The 18,472-nt window shown below is 41.4% G+C and overlaps 2 protein-coding genes across 7 annotated transcripts in view; both read right to left on the bottom strand.

Annotated features, from left to right (window-relative positions):
• shtn1 (shootin 1) overlaps positions 1-456 on the bottom strand; it is a 29,379-nt gene extending 28,923 nt beyond the window's left edge. For 2 of the 6 annotated variants that reach the window (XM_058056654.1, XM_058056653.1), the window contains exon 1: positions 9-24. Coding sequence is in view for 3 of the 6 variants with exons in the window: in XM_058056652.1 (XP_057912635.1) it covers positions 9-215 (207 nt within the window). In the remaining 3 variants the exon portion in view is untranslated. Of the gene's footprint in view, positions 1-8; positions 351-417 lie in introns of those variants that run through there. The other 4 variants (XM_058056655.1, XM_058056658.1, XM_058056656.1 and 1 more) reach the window with 4 other exon arrangements.
• Positions 457-735: 279 nt separating this feature from the next.
• The window catches only part of atp6v1ba (ATPase, H+ transporting, lysosomal, V1 subunit B, member a), a 33,577-nt gene continuing 15,840 nt past the window's right edge, over positions 736-18,472 (bottom strand). The window contains exons 4-14 of the mRNA XM_058056662.1: positions 17,891-17,984; positions 17,646-17,723; positions 14,649-14,788; positions 11,726-11,827; positions 11,225-11,322; positions 11,013-11,136; positions 5,438-5,588; positions 3,206-3,288; positions 1,720-1,824; positions 1,487-1,616; positions 736-1,340 (exon numbers count right to left, since the gene is read on the bottom strand). Coding sequence (XP_057912645.1) covers positions 1,198-1,340; positions 1,487-1,616; positions 1,720-1,824; positions 3,206-3,288; positions 5,438-5,588; positions 11,013-11,136; positions 11,225-11,322; positions 11,726-11,827; positions 14,649-14,788; positions 17,646-17,723; positions 17,891-17,984 — 1,248 coding nt within the window. The 3' untranslated portion in view covers positions 736-1,197. The remainder of the gene's footprint in view (positions 1,341-1,486; positions 1,617-1,719; positions 1,825-3,205; positions 3,289-5,437; positions 5,589-11,012; positions 11,137-11,224; positions 11,323-11,725; positions 11,828-14,648; positions 14,789-17,645; positions 17,724-17,890; positions 17,985-18,472) is intronic.

Below are 18,472 nucleotides of genomic sequence, written 5' to 3' on the forward strand. Positions count from 1 at the left end.
CGACATACCTTCGACACTTTTCGAGGAAACGCGAGACAGGTGCAAAGTCCGGTGACACCCAAACGCACCACACGCAGTGTTCCAAGCCAAGTACAAAAAAATATATTTTCAAATAGGGCTACTTCACTGAATATGTGTATGGCAGTATTTATTATACGTGTAAGTGATGTTTTGCTGTAAAATAGTATGAATGTGAAAGACGTTTGATATGGCATGTATACCGATATATCAGTACGCTAAACGTATTCTTAACGCCCCAAAGTGGTGTTTTCCTAGCTTCTTTTCGACGAGTTCATTGAAGAAATACACTTAAGAGTTGAATTGTAATATTTCAAACCCTCTTATTAAAGCACGACAATTGTTCAATGGACTTAAATCAGTTTTTCACGGCAAAAAATATATGTTTTGCTAGCTTACCTGCATACCTCGAGCCTGGTCACATGACTGTCACGTGACAAGCACCCGCCCACGTGCCCTATACAGAACTAGAAGAAAAGGAGTACTTTTCCTGGTTAATGGCATAGAGTTGAAATCAAGAAAAAAAATGTTGTAATACTCGTACTCATGATATTAATATGTTGTAAAAATTGTACATTTTGGCAAAATTAGGGCAGGGAAAAATACATCATATGATGAGAAGAACTTTGATGAAATATTTGTAAGATAAAAAAAACAAAAAAGCAAAGTGTGAAGCATGTCTTAAAAAGAAAATAATAAATAAAATCATCATTGACTGCTATGATTTGGTTTCTTTCTGTGGACAAAAGCATTTATTGAGTGCACAACAAAGAATTAGCTTTTGCTAACGGGAATGATTTGTTGTTTTTTTTTTACATTTTACAACACAAAGGGAAGAAGAAAAACACAAATACTGTAAACACGAAGTAGAATTTTCTAAGGAAGAAAAAAAAACAGCACGAGTACCACCTGCCAGACATCAAGGAGGACGTGTTTATCCCAGCTCGCATCACGTGCAACACCGCGCTCATTTGGACAGCAGAATAAATAAGTTCACCCATGAAGTCACTTTGTACACATCACATACTTTGAACAGCAATACAGTACACTACAGTACACTACGGTACGACGTATGTGAGAAAAGGGGACTGCTAGCTAACAAGGTGGGTGTCCATGCACAGAAACACAGACACGGCGTGATGGGGTTGAGGATGAGGAGCGGACGTCCCGCGTGGTGTCTCAGTGGCGAGCAGCAGACTCCCTGGGATAAAACTCGGCCAAGGTGCTCTGAGGAATCCTCTTCAACATCTCCTTGGGGAAGATACGGAGTAGCTGCCAACCGATGTCCAGGGTCTCATACACCGTCCTGTTGTCATAAGGACCTGGGGGCCATTTGGACACCCACGTTAGAAGAAAGCACACACACTTTCTTTTTGTATTTGGACTTTCTTTCCATCATTGGACATTGTTAGCATAAGTGGCAGGAGAGCAAGGAAGCATACGTAGACGAGGTGTTTCATGTACTCACCCTGGGCAATGAAGTTCTTCTCAAACTTCTGCAGGAACTCCAAGTAGAGAAGGTCATCAGAGGTGAGGGCTTCTTCTCCCACCACGGCCTTCATGGCCTGAACATCCTTGCCGATGGCGTAGCAGGCGTACTGCAACAATATACAAGTCCAATGATGTGACGCCATGATGTAAAGAGGGTGTGATATTAATATGAGACAGGAGATGGGATATGGCGAGTGGGGAAAGTGTTACCAGCTGGTTGGAGACATCGGCGTGATCCTTCCTGGTCATACCCTCACCGATGGCCGACTTCATCAAACGGGACAGAGACGGCAAAACATTGATGGGCGGGTAAATCTGCAAAAAGAAACAAAAATCATCAAAAGCGTTGCCCTTACAAGGGCGGTTAGAGGTCATGAGTATCTGATGAGCTGGGCTGCGCGGCGGACGAGTGGTTAGAATGCGGGCCGGGCCGAATGAATGGGAGTGTGTTTGTCTATACGGGCTCTGTGATTGGCTGGTGACCAGTCCGTGGTGCACCCCGTTCTCTCTTCTTCAAAGTCAGCTGGGATAGGCTCCAGCATCGCCCTCCAAGTGCGGATGGACGGAAGCATAAATACGACGGACTGGGGTGCCGTGGCATGTCCCACATTAGTGGAGAAAAAAAAACACCTTCTCCTCCCATTCTGTGTGGAAGTGGTACATCTTTGGCTTTTGACTTAATAATAATAATACATTTATTTGTGTAGCGCTTTTCAAAATACTCAAAGACGCTTTAGAGCAGGGGTGGGCAAACTTTTTGACTCGCGGGCTGCATTGATTTAACAAAATTGACGGGGGGGCCGGACTATATAGTATTTTACACATAACAGTCCATTTGTACACGTATATTTTTACACATAATTTACCCGTAAAAGTGTCATGCAATCTGCTATATGTGCACTTTTAGATAATTTATTTGATGTAAAGTGCGTTATAAATTAAAATTATTATTATTAATTCATTCATTTTCTACCTATCTAGGTCATTATATATAACACTCTGACTCACGTTGTCATCTTACAAATAACACTAAACTCATCACACAGCAACCTAACATTGAAAAGATATTCATTCATTCATTTTCTACCGCTTTTTCCTAACGAGGGTCGCGGGGGTGCTGGAGCCTATCCCAGCTGTCTTCGGGCGAGAGGCGGGGTACACCCTGGACTGGTCGCCAGCCAATCACAGGGCACATATAGACAAACAACCATTCACACTCACATTCATACCTATGGACAATTTAGAGTCGATTGAAAAGATATAACTGAGAAATATACAAACATGTACTAATATTCATTCATTCATTTTCTACCGCTTATCCTCACAAGGGTCACAGGGGTGCTGGAGCCTATCCCAGCTGTCTTCGGGCGAGAGGCGGGGTACACCCTGGACTGGTTTATTATTATTATTATTATTATTATGTGCTTGTGTCCATTTTTTCAGGAGCATTTGTAAACAACAGACCACATCAAATAACGAAATTGATCAAGCCATGATGCCAGGTTGTATGTTGACTTTAAATGAAATACTTTGGAAAGAACAGGCGGGCCATATTCAAACACTTGGCGGGCCGGATGTGGCCCCCGGGCCGTAGTTTGCCCACCCCTGCTTTAGAGTGAAGAAAAATATAGAGATAGAAAGAGATAGAATTTATGATTTCATGACAAAATGGCAGATGAAGATGTGCTGGACTCACCTGACGGTTGTGCAACTGCCTGTCCACGTACACCTGACCCTCGGTGATGTACCCCGTCAGGTCAGGGATGGGATGGGTGATATCTGTCAGGGGAGTTTGCTTCCTGTTAGCAAGGCTTTAAGTAGCTCGTGTACAGTATACGTGTAATGCAGTACAGTCACGCTCCATGTTAGTTGCTATGCTAACATCAGTCATCGCTAATGTCTTCTTAGTGCATTTGTCATTCCCCTTTTCAGGTCAAAGAAAAATGTCATGTGCGTTTAGTAGCAACACTGCCGACACATACGTACGTACGTACTCCGACAAGAACAGTCTTACAAAACTCCTTTCATCTCTTCATCAGGACAGACAAGTAATATTTGTTCATTCGGGGCTTTTAACCTTGGATTTTTCACACACACTGTATACAGTATTTCCACTGAGTGCCTTGCAATTACATATTCATTCATAAATCAAGCTATTATGTGTTGAATATGGCCTATTACTAGTCAAAAATGATGCATAATGAAGCAAATGTTATGTATTCTTAAATGAAGCATTGTTAGCTTAAGCAATAAAAAAAAAGGAATATAAGGCATTCAGAAGATGCATTCACAGTGACAATATGTAGTAATACACACTGATCATTAGGCTTCAGTGATGTTACTAGAAGAGACACACAAGTCCTATTTACGTCTTAAACGTCTAATTACGTCTGCTATAATGTGTAGTAGGAGTGTAAAGGTGACCATAGGGGTGCTATTTCATGTTTAGAGGTCTCTAACAGTGATACAAATGTAATACAGTAGATCAAAGGTATTTTTTATCCTCTAACTACCTATTATTATTTGTAAATAAGGAATCCTACTTGGCAGAAATTCACTTATCCTGTCAGGTCTGGAGCCAATGAACCAATAAACGAGGGATTACTGTGTTGGTTTCACTTCAGTGGTGCATTCAGGGACCAGCGAAGTGGTGCAGTGTGAAATCTTCATGGTTAATTTCTAGCAGAAACTTATATTATATTGACATGATAGCATTTCTAGCTGTTTTCATAGGTAGACTATTATAGAAACATTTAGCGCTATCATGTCAGGGGTTAGCATTGCTAGCATGTTGATATTGGCATAGTAGCATTTTTAGACATTTTCTTGTGTACATACTTACAGTATATAAGGACTTTGCACTATTATACTTGGTGTTAGCATGCTAATGTTAGCATTGCTAGCATGCTACCATTAACATAGCCGCTTTCATAGGCACACTGTTATATTAACACTTATGTTAGGCGTTGCATGTTAATATTCACATAATAGCATTTCTAGCTGTTTTCATAGGTAGACTGTTATGTAAACATTTAGCGCTATCATGTTAGGGGTTAGCATTGCTAGCATGTTGATATTGGCATAGTAGCATTTTTAGACATTTTCACTTACAGTATATAAAGACTTCGCACTATTTTGCTTGGTGTTAGCATGCTAATGTTAGCATTGCTAGCATGCTAACATTAGCAATATTGACATAATAGCATTTCCAGCTGTTTTCATTGGTAGACTGTTATGTAAACATTTAGCGCTATCATGTTAGGGGTTAGCATTCCTAGCATGTTAATATTGGCATAGTAGCATTTTTAGACATTTTCACTTACAGTATATAAAGACTTTGCACTATTATGCTTGGTGTTAGCATGCTAATGTTAGCATTGCTAGCATGCTAACATTAGAATATTGACATAATAGCATTTCCAGCTGTTTTCATAGGTAGACTGTTATGTAAACATTCAGCGCTATCATGTCAGGGGTTAGCATTGCTAGCATGTTAATATTGGCATAGTAACATTTTTAGACATTTTCATTTACAGTATATAAAGACTTTGCACTATTATGCTTGGTGTTAGCATGCTAGTGTTAGCATTGCTAGCATGCTAACATTAGCAATATTGACATAATAGCATATTATTAATAGTTATATAAACACTTAGTGCTATCATGTTAGGGGTTAGCATTGCTAGCATGCTAACATTAGCATAGTAGCATTTTAACCGTTTTTAGCCGTAGCGACACTGTAATCGCGAGAGACTGACATCAAAGCACATCCGACATGGATGTCCGATATCACAACATGTTAAGAAAATGTCCACAGGCAGACCCCAAAAAGCAGAGTGGACGGTAGAATAGCTGCAATAAAGTCCACATTGTTTGAGTCAAGCACATGTAATGGACACTGGTTCCACTGGAGGATTGCAGCACTCACCATCATTAGGCATGGTCAGAATGGGGATTTGGGTGATTGAGCCATTTCTGCCCTCCACTCGGCCCGCGCGCTCGTAGATGGTGGCCAAGTCGGTGTACATGTAACCTGGGAAACCTCGACGTCCAGGCACCTCCTCTCTGGCAGCAGAGACCTTCGGGGGATCAAACGGGTGTTGAGTGTAAACAACATTCCTGACGAGTTGCCAATGAAAAAGCAGGCCACGTTTTCTTGTGGCAAATGGATGTTTCGTCCCATTTGTCTTTCTCCCTGCTCTCTGCAATCAAAGATCACACGACTTAAACGCTTTGTAAGTTGTTTTAAAAAATATAACAGCACTACACCCCCATCAAAATATGAACTCCTTCAATCACAGACACTTTTCAAAGACAACCCTTTCAGTAGCGACCATTTTGCACCATTCGGACTCAGAATATTGTGTGGCTATATGGCTATATACCGTATTTTCCGGACTATAAGTGGCACTTTTTTTTTCATAGGTTGGCTGTTCCTGCCACTTATACTCCAGAGCGACTTATAAATGAAAAAAAATGTTATGTTACATAAACACTGGACACCTTTTCTGTTCGTGTTTATTTTTTGGGTTAGGGTTAGCTGAATAACCATTGCTAATAACTATTAGCATATCTTACACCTATTCAGCCTGTTCTCTATTCTTTTATTGTTAGAACTTGCCTTCCAAGAGGACGGAATGTCTATTTTGGTCAAGTAGTTTGGAAAATAAATTACCCGCAAAAAATGCCACTTATACTCCAGTGCGACTTATGTATGTTTTTTTCTACCTAATTATGCATTTTTGGCCTTGTGCGACTTATACTCCGGAGCGACTTATAGTCCAGAAAATACGGTAAATAAACCCGCAAAAAATGCGACTTATACTCCAGTGCGACTTATGTATATTTTTGTTCGACCTAATGATGCGTTTTTGGCCTTGTGCGACTTATACTCCGGAGCGACTTATAGTCCAGAAAATACAGTAAGCACGGAAGCTAGCAAAAAAAAAGATCGGACTACCGTATTTAATTGCAAAAAAAATTGGGAGTTGCTTTTTAAAAAAAAAAAAAAAAATTACCAAAAAAATGTGTTTTCTGGAATGGATGAATTGGATTTACGTGATTTCTTAAGAGGAAAAAAATGTGAATTCATGTCGTTAAGTAGCTATCTACATGGAAAAGTTTTCAGGTGAAAATGGCAAAGTATTTAATGGTTAAAGTCATTTATCCACAAGTAAGAGGCCTTCATGGTCTTTGTTGAAAAGGGGTCGAGTGGTTAGCATTAGGCCACACAGTCAGGAGATGGGGAAGACCTGCGTTAGCATGTTCTCCCCGTGGGTTTTCCTCCAGGTACTCGGGTTTCCTCCAACATTCAAATATCAAAACGCCAGCTTGTCGTTTCCGTGTGGACTCCAAGCGGCTTCTTTCTGTAAACGATGACGTAACCAACACCGTCACTTTGACGAATAGCCAACATAATATTTGAATATTATGACTGGCATGACTCACTCTCCTGATATTTAGTTGTCTTCTCCTATAAAATGACTCGAGGAAGTCATCCCGCTTGATGCTAAGTCTAGATCAGGGGTCGGCAACCTTTACTATGAAAAGAGCCATTTCACCCACTTGCCCACTAAAGAAAAATAGCCTGGAGCCGCAAAACGTTGTATGTTTAAAACAACATTGGAGGGAAAAAAAAAGACGAGTTGGAGTACTCTTGCTAGTACTGGAGATAAACTTTTGTTTTTAAATGAGCTCTAATTTATTTTTTAGAATCGTCAAATAACTCATTAATAATAATTAATAACTCAAATAACTCAAAGTATTACTCATTTCCCTTCATGTTAACCTGTCAGAGAGAACTGGATAGCATCCTGTCTGCTCATTCAGTCACCAGTCAGAACTCAGCCAGGATGCATTCATGGTCTCACACAAAGTTGGATTTTTGTAAACTCATAACAAAGACGTGCATTTTCACCACACGGGTGCTAAAAAATATTCAAGCATTGCAAAGGGAGCCGCAACAAAGAGGCTGGAGAGCCACATGCGGCTCTGGAGCCGCGGGTTGCTGACCCCTGGTCTAGATGAGTCTACGTGTCTGATTAGTAGTAATCTTTTTCCAATCTTGTTGCATCGATTTACTCATTTTTCAACTAAAAAAAAGGAAGGTTTCTGTGTGGACGGGGTCTTCAAGAGACCCTTTGGTTAGCATAATGTCCCGAAGCTAGCTACCGATGTAAACCATACCCAACCCTAGCTCCAGTTGTATTTATTCATTCTTGATATCACATCCAAGTTTAAAAAATGTTGGGAGAGTCAAGTGATTTGCAGTCTTTCAAAAGAGGCAAACAACTCATTTTGCCATCATGGTGGCAAAACGACAAAAGGAAAGTAGGAAAGTGAAATGCATGCAGAGAGCAAGAGGCAAAGCAAATCCAAAGCACTCATGCTTGAAGTCACAGGTTGATGGTTGGGGGCGAGGGCTAAACTCAACCTTTTGCATGCATGAATAGGATATTTCACCAGGATTCTTATTCATCCCTATTCATGCATGCACACGTTGACTAGGATAACGTGTGCATTGCTTGATGTGGGGTTTTTTGTCCTCCAACGTCTTTGTGAGTTCACACATCAAGCAATACACATCTCAGCCGCGTATGAGCACACGGTTCAAGGTTAGGGTAAACACTAACCCAGAAGCGTACAAAAGAAAAGGATGACGGCGGGCATACAAAGAGTGAGTAGCAAGGGCCTGACTTCTTACAACAAGCAAAGCAAAGAAAGGCTTGACAGGGAAGGCATAAGAGGGAGGGGGCGGGTCCGCAGCTTTTTCCTCGTAAGGATAAGTGTCTGGTAATTATGTTCGGGTATTTCCAAGAAAAAAAAAAAACAAACACATTATTGTCCCTTTCAGTAAAGAATGTACGGGGTCATATTTGTACGACACGTTATTATCTGTTGTGCCTTTTGACATTCTAAAAGCATGTCCGCTGTACAGTAGTTTCAACCTCTGTGCACACAGCGGCACAAGGCTCAGTACTTATTGTTGTACGGAAGGACTCAAACCCTATATGCTTTACAGTCGGTCCTCGCTTCCACGGTTCCCACCGTGATAAGTCATCACAATCCCTATTTAAATGGAATATTTAAGCATTGCTAGCATGCCAACATTAACATATATTATACACTTATGTTGCATGTTAATATTGACATAATAGCATAGGTAGCATGTTATATAAACATTTAGCGCTATCATGTTAGCATTGCTAGCATGTTAATATTGGCATAGTAGCATTTTTAGACATTTTCTTGGGTAGACACTTACAGTGTATAAAGACTTTGCACTATCATGCTTGTTGTTAGCATGCTAATGTTAGCATTGCTAGCATGCCAACATTAACATAGCCGCTTTCATAGTCACACTGTTATATGAACAACGTTGCATGTTAATATTGACATAATAGCATAGGTAGCATGTTATATAAACATTTAGCGCTATCATGTTAGGGGTTAGCATTGCTAGCATGTTAATATTGGCATAGTAGCATTTTTAGACATTTTCTTGGGTAGACACTTACAGTGTATAAAGACTTTGCACTATCACGCTTGGTGTTAGCATGCTAATGTTAGCATGCCAACATTAACATAGCCGCTCTCATAGGCACACTGTCATATAAACACTTATGTTAGGCGTTGCATGTTAATATTGACATAATAGCATAGGTAGACTGTTATATAAACATTTAGCGCTATCATGTTAGGGGTTAGCATTGCTAGCATGTTAATATTGGCATAGTAGCATTTTTAGACATTTTCTTGGGTAGACACTTACAGTGTATAAATACTTTGCACTATCACGCTTGGTGTTAGCATGCTAATGTTAGCATTGCTAGCATGCCAACATTAACATAGCCGCTTTCATAGTCACACTGTAATATAAACACTTATGTTAGGCGTTGCATGTTAATATTGACATAATAGCATAGGTAGACTATTATATAAACATTTAGCGCTATCATGTTAGGGGTTAGCATTGCTAGCATGTTAATATTGGCATAGTAGCATTTTTAGACATTTTCTTGGGTAGACACTTACAGTGTATAAAGACTTTGCACTATCACGCTTGGTGTTAGCATGCTAATGTTAGCATTGCTAGCATGCCAACATTAACATAGCCGCTCTCATAGGCACACTGTCATATAAACACTTATGTTGGGCGTTGCATGTTAATATTGACATAATAGCATAGGTAGACTGTTGTATAAACGTTTAGCACTATCATGTTAGGGGTTAGCATTGCTAGCATGTTAATATTGGCATAGTAGCATTTTTAGACATTTTCTTGGGTAGACACTTACAGTGTATAAAGACTTTGCACTATCACGCTTGGTGTTAGCATGCTAATGTTAGCATTGCTAGCATGCCAACATTAACATAGCCGCTTTCATAGTCACACTGTTATATGAACAACGTTGCATGTTAATATTGACATAATAGCATAGGTAGACTGTTGTATAAACGTTTAGCACTATCATGTTAGGGGTTAGCATTGCTAGCATGTTATTGGCATAGTAGCATTTTTAGACATTTTCTTGGGTAGACACTTACAGTGTATAAATACTTTGCACTATCACGCTTGGTGTTAGCATGCTAATGTTAGCATTGCTAGCATGCCAACATTAACATAGCCGCTTTCATAGTCACACTGTAATATAAACACTTATGTTAGGCGTTGCATGTTAATATTGACATAATAGCATAGGTAGACTATTATATAAACATTTAGCGCTATCATGTTAGGGGTTAGCATTGCTAGCATGTTAATATTGGCATAGTAGCATTTTTAGACATTTTCTTGGGTAGACACTTACAGTGTATAAAGACTTTGCACTATCACGCTTGGTGTTAGCATGCTAATGTTAGCATTGCTAGCATGCCAACATTAACATAGCCGCTTTCATAGTCACACTGTTATATGAACACTTATGTTACACATTGCATGTTAATATTGACATAATAGCATAGGTAGACTGTTATATAAACATTTAGCGCTATCATGTTAGGGGTTAGCATTGCTAGCATGTTAATATTGGCATAGTAGCATTTTTAGACATTTTCACTTACAGTATATAAAGACTTTGCACTATTATGCTTGGTGTTAGCATGCTAATGTTAGCATTGCTAGCATGCTAACATTAGCATAGTAGCATTTTTAACCGTTTTCAGCCGTAGCAACACTGTAAATGCTAGGGGCTAGCATACAAACGTTAGCATGTGTGGAGCCTGGCAGAGGTCTGCGCTTTGCAAGTGCTTTACTAGTTTTATAACATTCTCGCGAACAATCGGCAAAGTTTGAAAGATGACTGGAGGCTCACGATCCCTGCTCGAGACATTCCCTTCCTGCCTACATGTATTTTACAAAGAATAATAGTTCTAATAATAATAATTGTAAGTAATATTCCGCATGCTATGTGTGTATATGCCTCAGGTTGGATACATAGCACACAGAACACAAACACAAAGCAATGATAAAGAAACTCCACGGATGGAGGGAGGTGTGTTACCTCTCTCAGAGCCTCGGCGTAAGAACTCATATCGGTGAGAATAACCAGAACGTGTTTCTCACACTGGTAAGCCAGGTACTCTGCTGTCGTCAGCGCAAGGCGAGGAGTAATGATTCGCTCAATCCTGATGGGTCAGAGAAAAGAGCGTCGTTGGTAGCAGTGTGTGGTGAATACGCAGGTAGAAAAGCCGATCATGTGGGACTGCATCTTACGTGGGATCGTTGGCCAGGTTCAAGAACAGGCAAACGTTATCCATGGAGCCATTTTCCTCAAAGTCAGACTTGAAGAAGCGAGCAGTTTCCATGTTGACCTGTGGGGACAAGTGGGGAAAAACAACGTCAACAACAGCTTGATGATGACGAGCTTCCAATGAAGTACGTCAGGCAGCTTGTGAGGGGTATATTCTGCAAATGGGAGTGATTTGCTTTAGTGTGGAAGTGGGGGATGGAAGTATTGAAGAAGTGAAGCAAATTGGCAAAGGTCACCCTGTGACAATAGGCGGACAGCTGAGGGGAGAGAATTTGATACCGGCAGGATGACAGCGGCCCTCTCCACGGCGGGAGGATATGCTCAGAGGCGCAGAAGTAACAAGAGCGACTTTAAAGGTTAAATCACCTCATGAATACAGGAGGTAGGGGTTAAGAGGTGGATTAGCGAGACAGATGTGCTGGCTGGGAAACACGTCAGGTGAATGTTAGCGTTTCCATGCTTACCCCCATGGCAGCAAACACAATGGCGAAGTTGTCCGAGCTGTAGTCCATCACGTCCTTGGACTTCTGCACCAGGCCGGCCTGGCGACAGATCTGGGCTGCGATCTGAGGAAATAAAGTCAACGTGTTTACGGCAACACTCCAGTACGTCCACACCCTGGCACTGCCTGAATCGTGATTCCGGTATGACCCTCGGCCCGCACCGTAAGTTAATGTGGAGCAACGAGTGGGAACAAATATGGAGCAGAAATTGACAAAAAAATGTATTATAATTTTTTTTTTTGAGTATTTTTTAATGTACTGCTATTTTCCGGCAGGCATAGCTGAGGACAGCTATTTGTGGGGGTTGTGTCAATGTGACAAAGACGGAGGCGAGGAGCGCGCACACACAGCACTTAATAACGAGATGGCAGTAAAGGCCCCCCAGGGAATTTATGAGCATTATTATTTGCACAATGGTCGAGTGGTTAGCGCGCAGACCTCAAAGCTAGGAGACCCGGGTTCAAGCCCACCCTCGGCCATCTCTGTGTGGAGTTTGCATGTTCTCCCCGTGCATGCGTGGGTTTTCTCCGGTTACTCCGGTTTCCTCCCACATTCCAAAAAACATGCTAGGTTAATTGTCCATAGGTATGAATGTGAGTGTGAATGGTTGTTTGTCTATATGTGCCCTGTGATTGGCTGGCCACCAGTCCAGGGTGGACACCGCCTCTCGCCCCAAGACAGCTGGGATAGGCTCCAGCACCCCCGCGACCCTCGTGAGGAAAAAACGGTAGAAAATGAATGAATGAATGTAGTTGTTACAATGACAGGGCTGCACGGTGGTCGAGTGGTTGGCGCGCAGACCTCGCAGCTAACAGACCCCAGTTCAATTCCAACCTCGACCATCTCTAGGTTAACATGCTAGGTTAATTAGCCACTCCAAATTGTCCATAGGTATGAATGTGAGTGTGAATGGTTGTTTGTCTATATGTGTCTATAAGACAGCTGGGATAGGCTCCAGCACACACACCCCCTCCACGACCCTCATGAGGATAAGCGGTAGAAAATGAATGAATGTATTATTTATTAGCGTTCATGCTTGAACTGGATGCTAGCTGACGCGGTACGCAGCCTACCAAAGAGTAGCATAAACGAAGAGGAACTTCAGGCTTTTCACTTCATGTGTGCTGATCCCGCCTGACCCCTCCGTGCACCCCGGGACGAGGCACCTGGTGCACAGACGAACCCCCACACAAATGACCTGTGTGACATGCGCTTAATGAAATAAGCAGTCAGGTTTTCACACCATCCAGATGGCACCACAAGTGCGCGGTCATTAGTAGGGCTACGCGGGTCATGTTTGCTGGAGCTACTCTACAGTGGGGACTCTCTTTTGATCGGGCCATTAGCAAGGGTGAATGACATTACAGATGACAGCTGCATTTGTGCTTTAATGCCATAATAAAGAAGCCTGGACATCAGGCTGTAACGGTATGCAGATTTGTGTCCATCCATATTGTTGGCGGAAGGATATTACCGGATTTTTCGGACTATAAGTCGCACTTTTTTTTCATAGGTTGGCTGTTCCTGTGACTTATACTCCAGAGCGACTTATAAATGAAAAAAGTGGACACCTTTTCTGTTTATGTTTATTTTTTGTGTAGCTGAATAAGCATTGTGTTAGCATATCTTACACCTATTCAACCTGTTCTGTATTCTTTTATTATTGTTACAACTTGCCTTCCAAGATGGCGGAATGTCTGTTTTGGTCAAGTAGTTTGGAAAATAAATTACCTGCAAAAATGCCACTTTTTACCTAATTATGCAATTTTGGAGGGCGGCACGGTGGTCTAGGGGTTAGCGCGCAGACCTCACAGCTAGGAGACTAGGGTTCAATCCCACCCTCGGGCATCTCTGTGTGGAGTTTGCATGTTCTCCCCCGTGCATGCGTGGGTTTTCTCCGGGTACTCCGGTTTCCTCCCACATTCCAAAAACATGCTAGGTTAATTAGCCACTCCAAATTGTCCATAGGGGTGAATGTGAGTGTGAATGGTTGTTTGTCTATATGTGCCCTGTGATTGGCTGGCGACCAGTCCAGGGTGTACACCGCCTTACGCCCGAAGACAGCTGGGATAGGCTCCAGCACCCCCCGCGACCCTCGTGAGGAAAAAGCGGTAGAAAATGAATGAATGAATGCAATTTTGGCCTTACTTATAGTCCAGAAAATACGGTATTTCATTGGATTTCAACTTTCGCCATCCCAAACATTTAAATGATCTATTAGTTTCCCCGGCAGACACACGCAAATGTCCGCCTCCAGCTTGTGTGGCGTCTTATCCACAACATGACTTGAAGACCCACCCACATGTTTTGGAACACGTTGGTTTCCCTTTAAAACAACAAAGCGGGAAACATCATCATTCCCTCCTCTCCACACACGCCATTACTCGGCCGGATTGATGGTCAATTCCAGCTCCATGTTGGCGTGGAGTGAGCTGAAGTGTCTGACACAGAAGAAGGCAGAGTGGCTTGCTGTTGCGCTTAACAAAACAATGAGCTCTCCCACCTCCTGTGTTCCATCCGCATATCTCCGTTTAAATGTGCATTTTTTTTTCTGCCATTTTGAGAGCGAATATGACAAATTATTTCCTAGAAAGATTGTGATGTGACTGGGAAACTTGGAGCTATGGTTCAGCTGCTAAATGCTTCATAGAAAAACCGCGTGGGACCTCTTGTTAGTCATACAGTCACTTTCTCTCTGTGGGGAGAGGCGGGGCTGCTAGCATACACACACACACAGTACACGGCACCCCATACGGAAACATTAATAATGAGGCAATTTGTTTGAATGAATGTTAAAATCTCGTCTGGTGCACGTCTGGTCCTGTGAGACCCCTACTAGAAACTGGTCTGTGTGATGTGCTATGAAGTATATTGCTGGTCTCACTTCATTGTGGGGCAGTCCAGCAGCTGAGAAAATCGGGATCTTCTGTCCTCTGGCGATGCTGTTCATGCCATCAATTGCAGAGATGCCAGTCTGGATCATTTCCTCTGGGTAGATGCGGCACTGGGGATTGATGGGCTGACCTGGACAACAAAACAAACATACATAAAACATGGACAGTCACGTCACATGACATCAATGTTGTTCTCCTCAACGATGATAAAATCATGTCTTTGACCATCCAAAACAAGACTGAGACGAGCCAGACTTGTCTCTTTGGTGACTAAAACGTGACGACTCGTGTGTGAGTTTTTCATTGACGAGACAAGACCGGATGAAAGGGTTAGTGGGTGGTCTATCACTGGGGTCCCCAACCTTTTTTTCTCCCATGCACCGGCTGCTGTACAATGTCATTGTGGGCCCCCTGCTGTCAGATGTTGAAAATGCATTTCTGCCTTTGGAGTGGCTATTTTTAAGTCACCGAGAAGGGACTTACCGCAATGTAGGATTCCTGATTTCCTATTGAAATATTATCAATAGCATTGTGAGAGTCCACTAGATACGAGGAACCCATGAGGGTTAGTTCATTTTCCATGTAATAAGTAAAGGCACATGCATTTAGAGTAGTTACTGAGGAACTCATGAGGAAGTAGGACGTAAAGGCACATACATTTAGACTAGTTACTGAGGAACTAAAGAGGAAGTAGGACGTAAAGGCACATACATTTAGAGTAGTTTCTGATTAACTAAAGAGGAAGTAATAAGTAAAGGCACATGCATTTAGAGTAGTTACCGAGGAACTAATGAGGAAGTATGAAGTAAAGGCACATGCATTTAGAGTAGTTACCGAGGAACTAATGAGGAAGTATGAAGTAAAGGCACATACATTTAGAGTAGTTACTGAGGAACTCATGAGGCAGTAATAGGTAAAGGCACATACATTTAGAGTAGCTACTGAAGAAATCATGAGGAAGTAGGATGTAAAGGTGCATACATTTAGAGTAGTTACCGAGGAACTTATGAGGAAGTAATAGGTAAAGGCGCATACATTCAGAGTAGTTACTGATTAACTAAGGAGGAAGTCGTAAGTAAAGGCGCATACATTTAGAGTAGTTACTGAGGAGCTCATGAGGAAGTAATAGGTACAGGCACATACATTTAGAGTAGTTACTGATGAACTAAAGAGGAAGTACTAAGTAAAGACGCATACATTTAGAGTAGTTACCGAGGAACTCATGAGGAAGTAATAGGTACAGGCACATACATTTAGAGTAGTTACTGATGAACTAAAGAGGACGTAATAAGTAAAGGCGCATACATTTTGAGTAGTTACCGAGGAACTCATGAGGAAGTAATAGGTAATGGCGCATACATTCAGAGTAGTTACTGATGAACAAAAGAGGAAGTAACAAGTAAAGGCGCATACATTTAGAGTAGTTACTGAGGAACTCATGAGGAAGTAATAGGTACAGGCACATACATTTAGAGTAGTTACTGATTAACTAAAGAGGAAGTACTAAGTAAAGACGCATACATTTAGAGTAGTTACCGAGGAACTCATGAGGAAGTAATAGGTAAAGGCACATACATTCAGAGTAGTTACTGATGAACTAAAGAGGACGTAATAAGTAAAGGCGCATACATTTAGAGTAGTTACTGAGCAACTCATGAGGAAGTAATAGGTAAAGGCACATATTTAGAGTGGTTCCTGAGGAACTAATGAGGAAGCGATAAGTAAAGGCACATACATTTAGAGTAGTTACCGAGGAACTCCTGAGGAATTAATAAGTAAAGGCACATACATTTAGAGTAGTTACTGAGGAACTAATCAGGAAGTAATAAGTAATGGCACATACATTTAGAGTAGTTACTGAGGAACTAATCAGGAAGTAATAAGTAATGGCACATACATTTAGAGTAGTTACTGAGAAAGTAATCAGGAAGTAATAAGTAAAGGCACATACATTTAGAGTAGTTACTGAGGGACTAATCAGGAAGTAATAAGTAAAGGCACATACATTTAGAGTAGTTACTGAGAAGGTAATCAGGAAGTAATAAGTAATGGCACATACATTTAGAGTAGTTAATGAGGAACTAATCAGGAAGTAATAAGTAAAGGCACATACATTTAGAGTAGTTACTGAGGAACTAATCAGGAAGTAATAAGTAATGGCACATACATTTAGAGTAGTTACTGAGAAAGTAATTGGGAAGTAATAAGTAAAGGCACATATATTTAGAGTAGTTACTGTGGAACTCATGAGGAAGTAATAACCAAAGGTGCATACATTTAGAGTAGTTACTGAGGAACTAATCAGGAAGTAATAAGTAATGGCACATACATTTAGAGTAGTTACTGAGAAGGTAATCCGGAAGTAATAAGTAATGGCACATACATTTAGAGTAGTTAATGAGGAACTAATCTGGAAGTAATAAGTAAAGGCACATACATTTAGAGTGGTTACTGTGGAACTCATGAGGAAGTAATAACCAAAGGTGCATACATTTAGAGTAGTTACTGAGGGACTAATCAGGAAGTAATAAGTAATGGCGCATACATTTATAGAGTAGTTACTGAGAAAGTAATCAGGAAGTAATAAGTAAAGGCACATACATTTAGAGTGGTTACTGTGGAACTCATGAGGAAGTAATAAACAAAGACACATACATTTAGAGTGGTTACTGTGGAACTCATGAGGAAGTAATAAACAAAGACACATACATTGATGTTTTTCCTGGTAAGCGTTACTGTGATCTGGCACTAAATACAATTTACACAACGACATTCAAGCAGGTTGATTTCCAGGAGGTTTTCCTGGTGGTTCCATCACATGACTACTACTTCTACTCCTTCTAAAGGTTCAGTTCATTTTGGTGACTCCACCGGGGTCATGTATGAGCATCAGCCAATCGGTAATCATTCATTGAATTGCTATTAATTCTATTTATTAGGAAGTGGAGGAATGTGAATGGGCAGCAAGAGTTCAGAAAAAGAGGTACCCATGATATCCAGATAGTCCTCAGCCAGAACACTTGGTCCCCGGTCGATGGGTTTGCCTGAGCCATTGAACACTCGCCCTGAAAGAGAGCAGCTTGATCAGCTCATGTTGTTTCCACAGATCTTATCTAAAACCAACCAGCACAAGCAACTGAATTTGTGGACTAGTGGAAGAGGTTCCAAAGGCCCACTGAAATGTGATGTTCTGTGTCAGTCATGGATTCAATACAACGCACGGTCCTCATACCGAGCATGTCCTCTGAGACCGGCGTACGCAGGATGTCACCAGTGAACTCACACGCCGTCTTCTTGGCATCAATGCCTGACGTCCCCTCAAACACCTGAGAAAAAAACAAGACATATGCAGTCCATGCTAACCTCTCAAACACCAACATTCACCACACGGAATGAAGGTTCCTTTACCAGGATAAAGAAATCCTTCTTTATGGCGGTTCACTGGTTCCTGACCAGTGTATGTACATAGTTAGATACAACCTTCTTCTGTTTACCACCTTCTAAATTTGCTTTTTAACATTCATAGAGTCCTCTAGACATGATATAACACCCCTATGGTTACCCTTACACTCCTATTACCCAAAATAGTAGACTTAATAAGAGAAAATAAGACATACAGTGGTGTGAGAACGTGATTGGCACTAACGTTAACAATTGGTTTGCGCCACACTTAGCAGCATCAAGCGTTTGTGATCGGAGGCTTTTCCAGCATGAAGCCTGTTTAAGGTCATGCCACAGCATCTCATTAGGATTCAGGTCAGGACTTTGAACAGGTCACTCCGATGTCTTCATTTGGTTTGGTGGACTTGCCGTT

The sequence above is a fragment of the Doryrhamphus excisus genome, chromosome 19 (assembly GCF_030265055.1).
Source record: "Doryrhamphus excisus isolate RoL2022-K1 chromosome 19, RoL_Dexc_1.0, whole genome shotgun sequence".
NCBI classification, from domain to species: Eukaryota; Metazoa; Chordata; class Actinopteri; order Syngnathiformes; family Syngnathidae; genus Doryrhamphus; species Doryrhamphus excisus.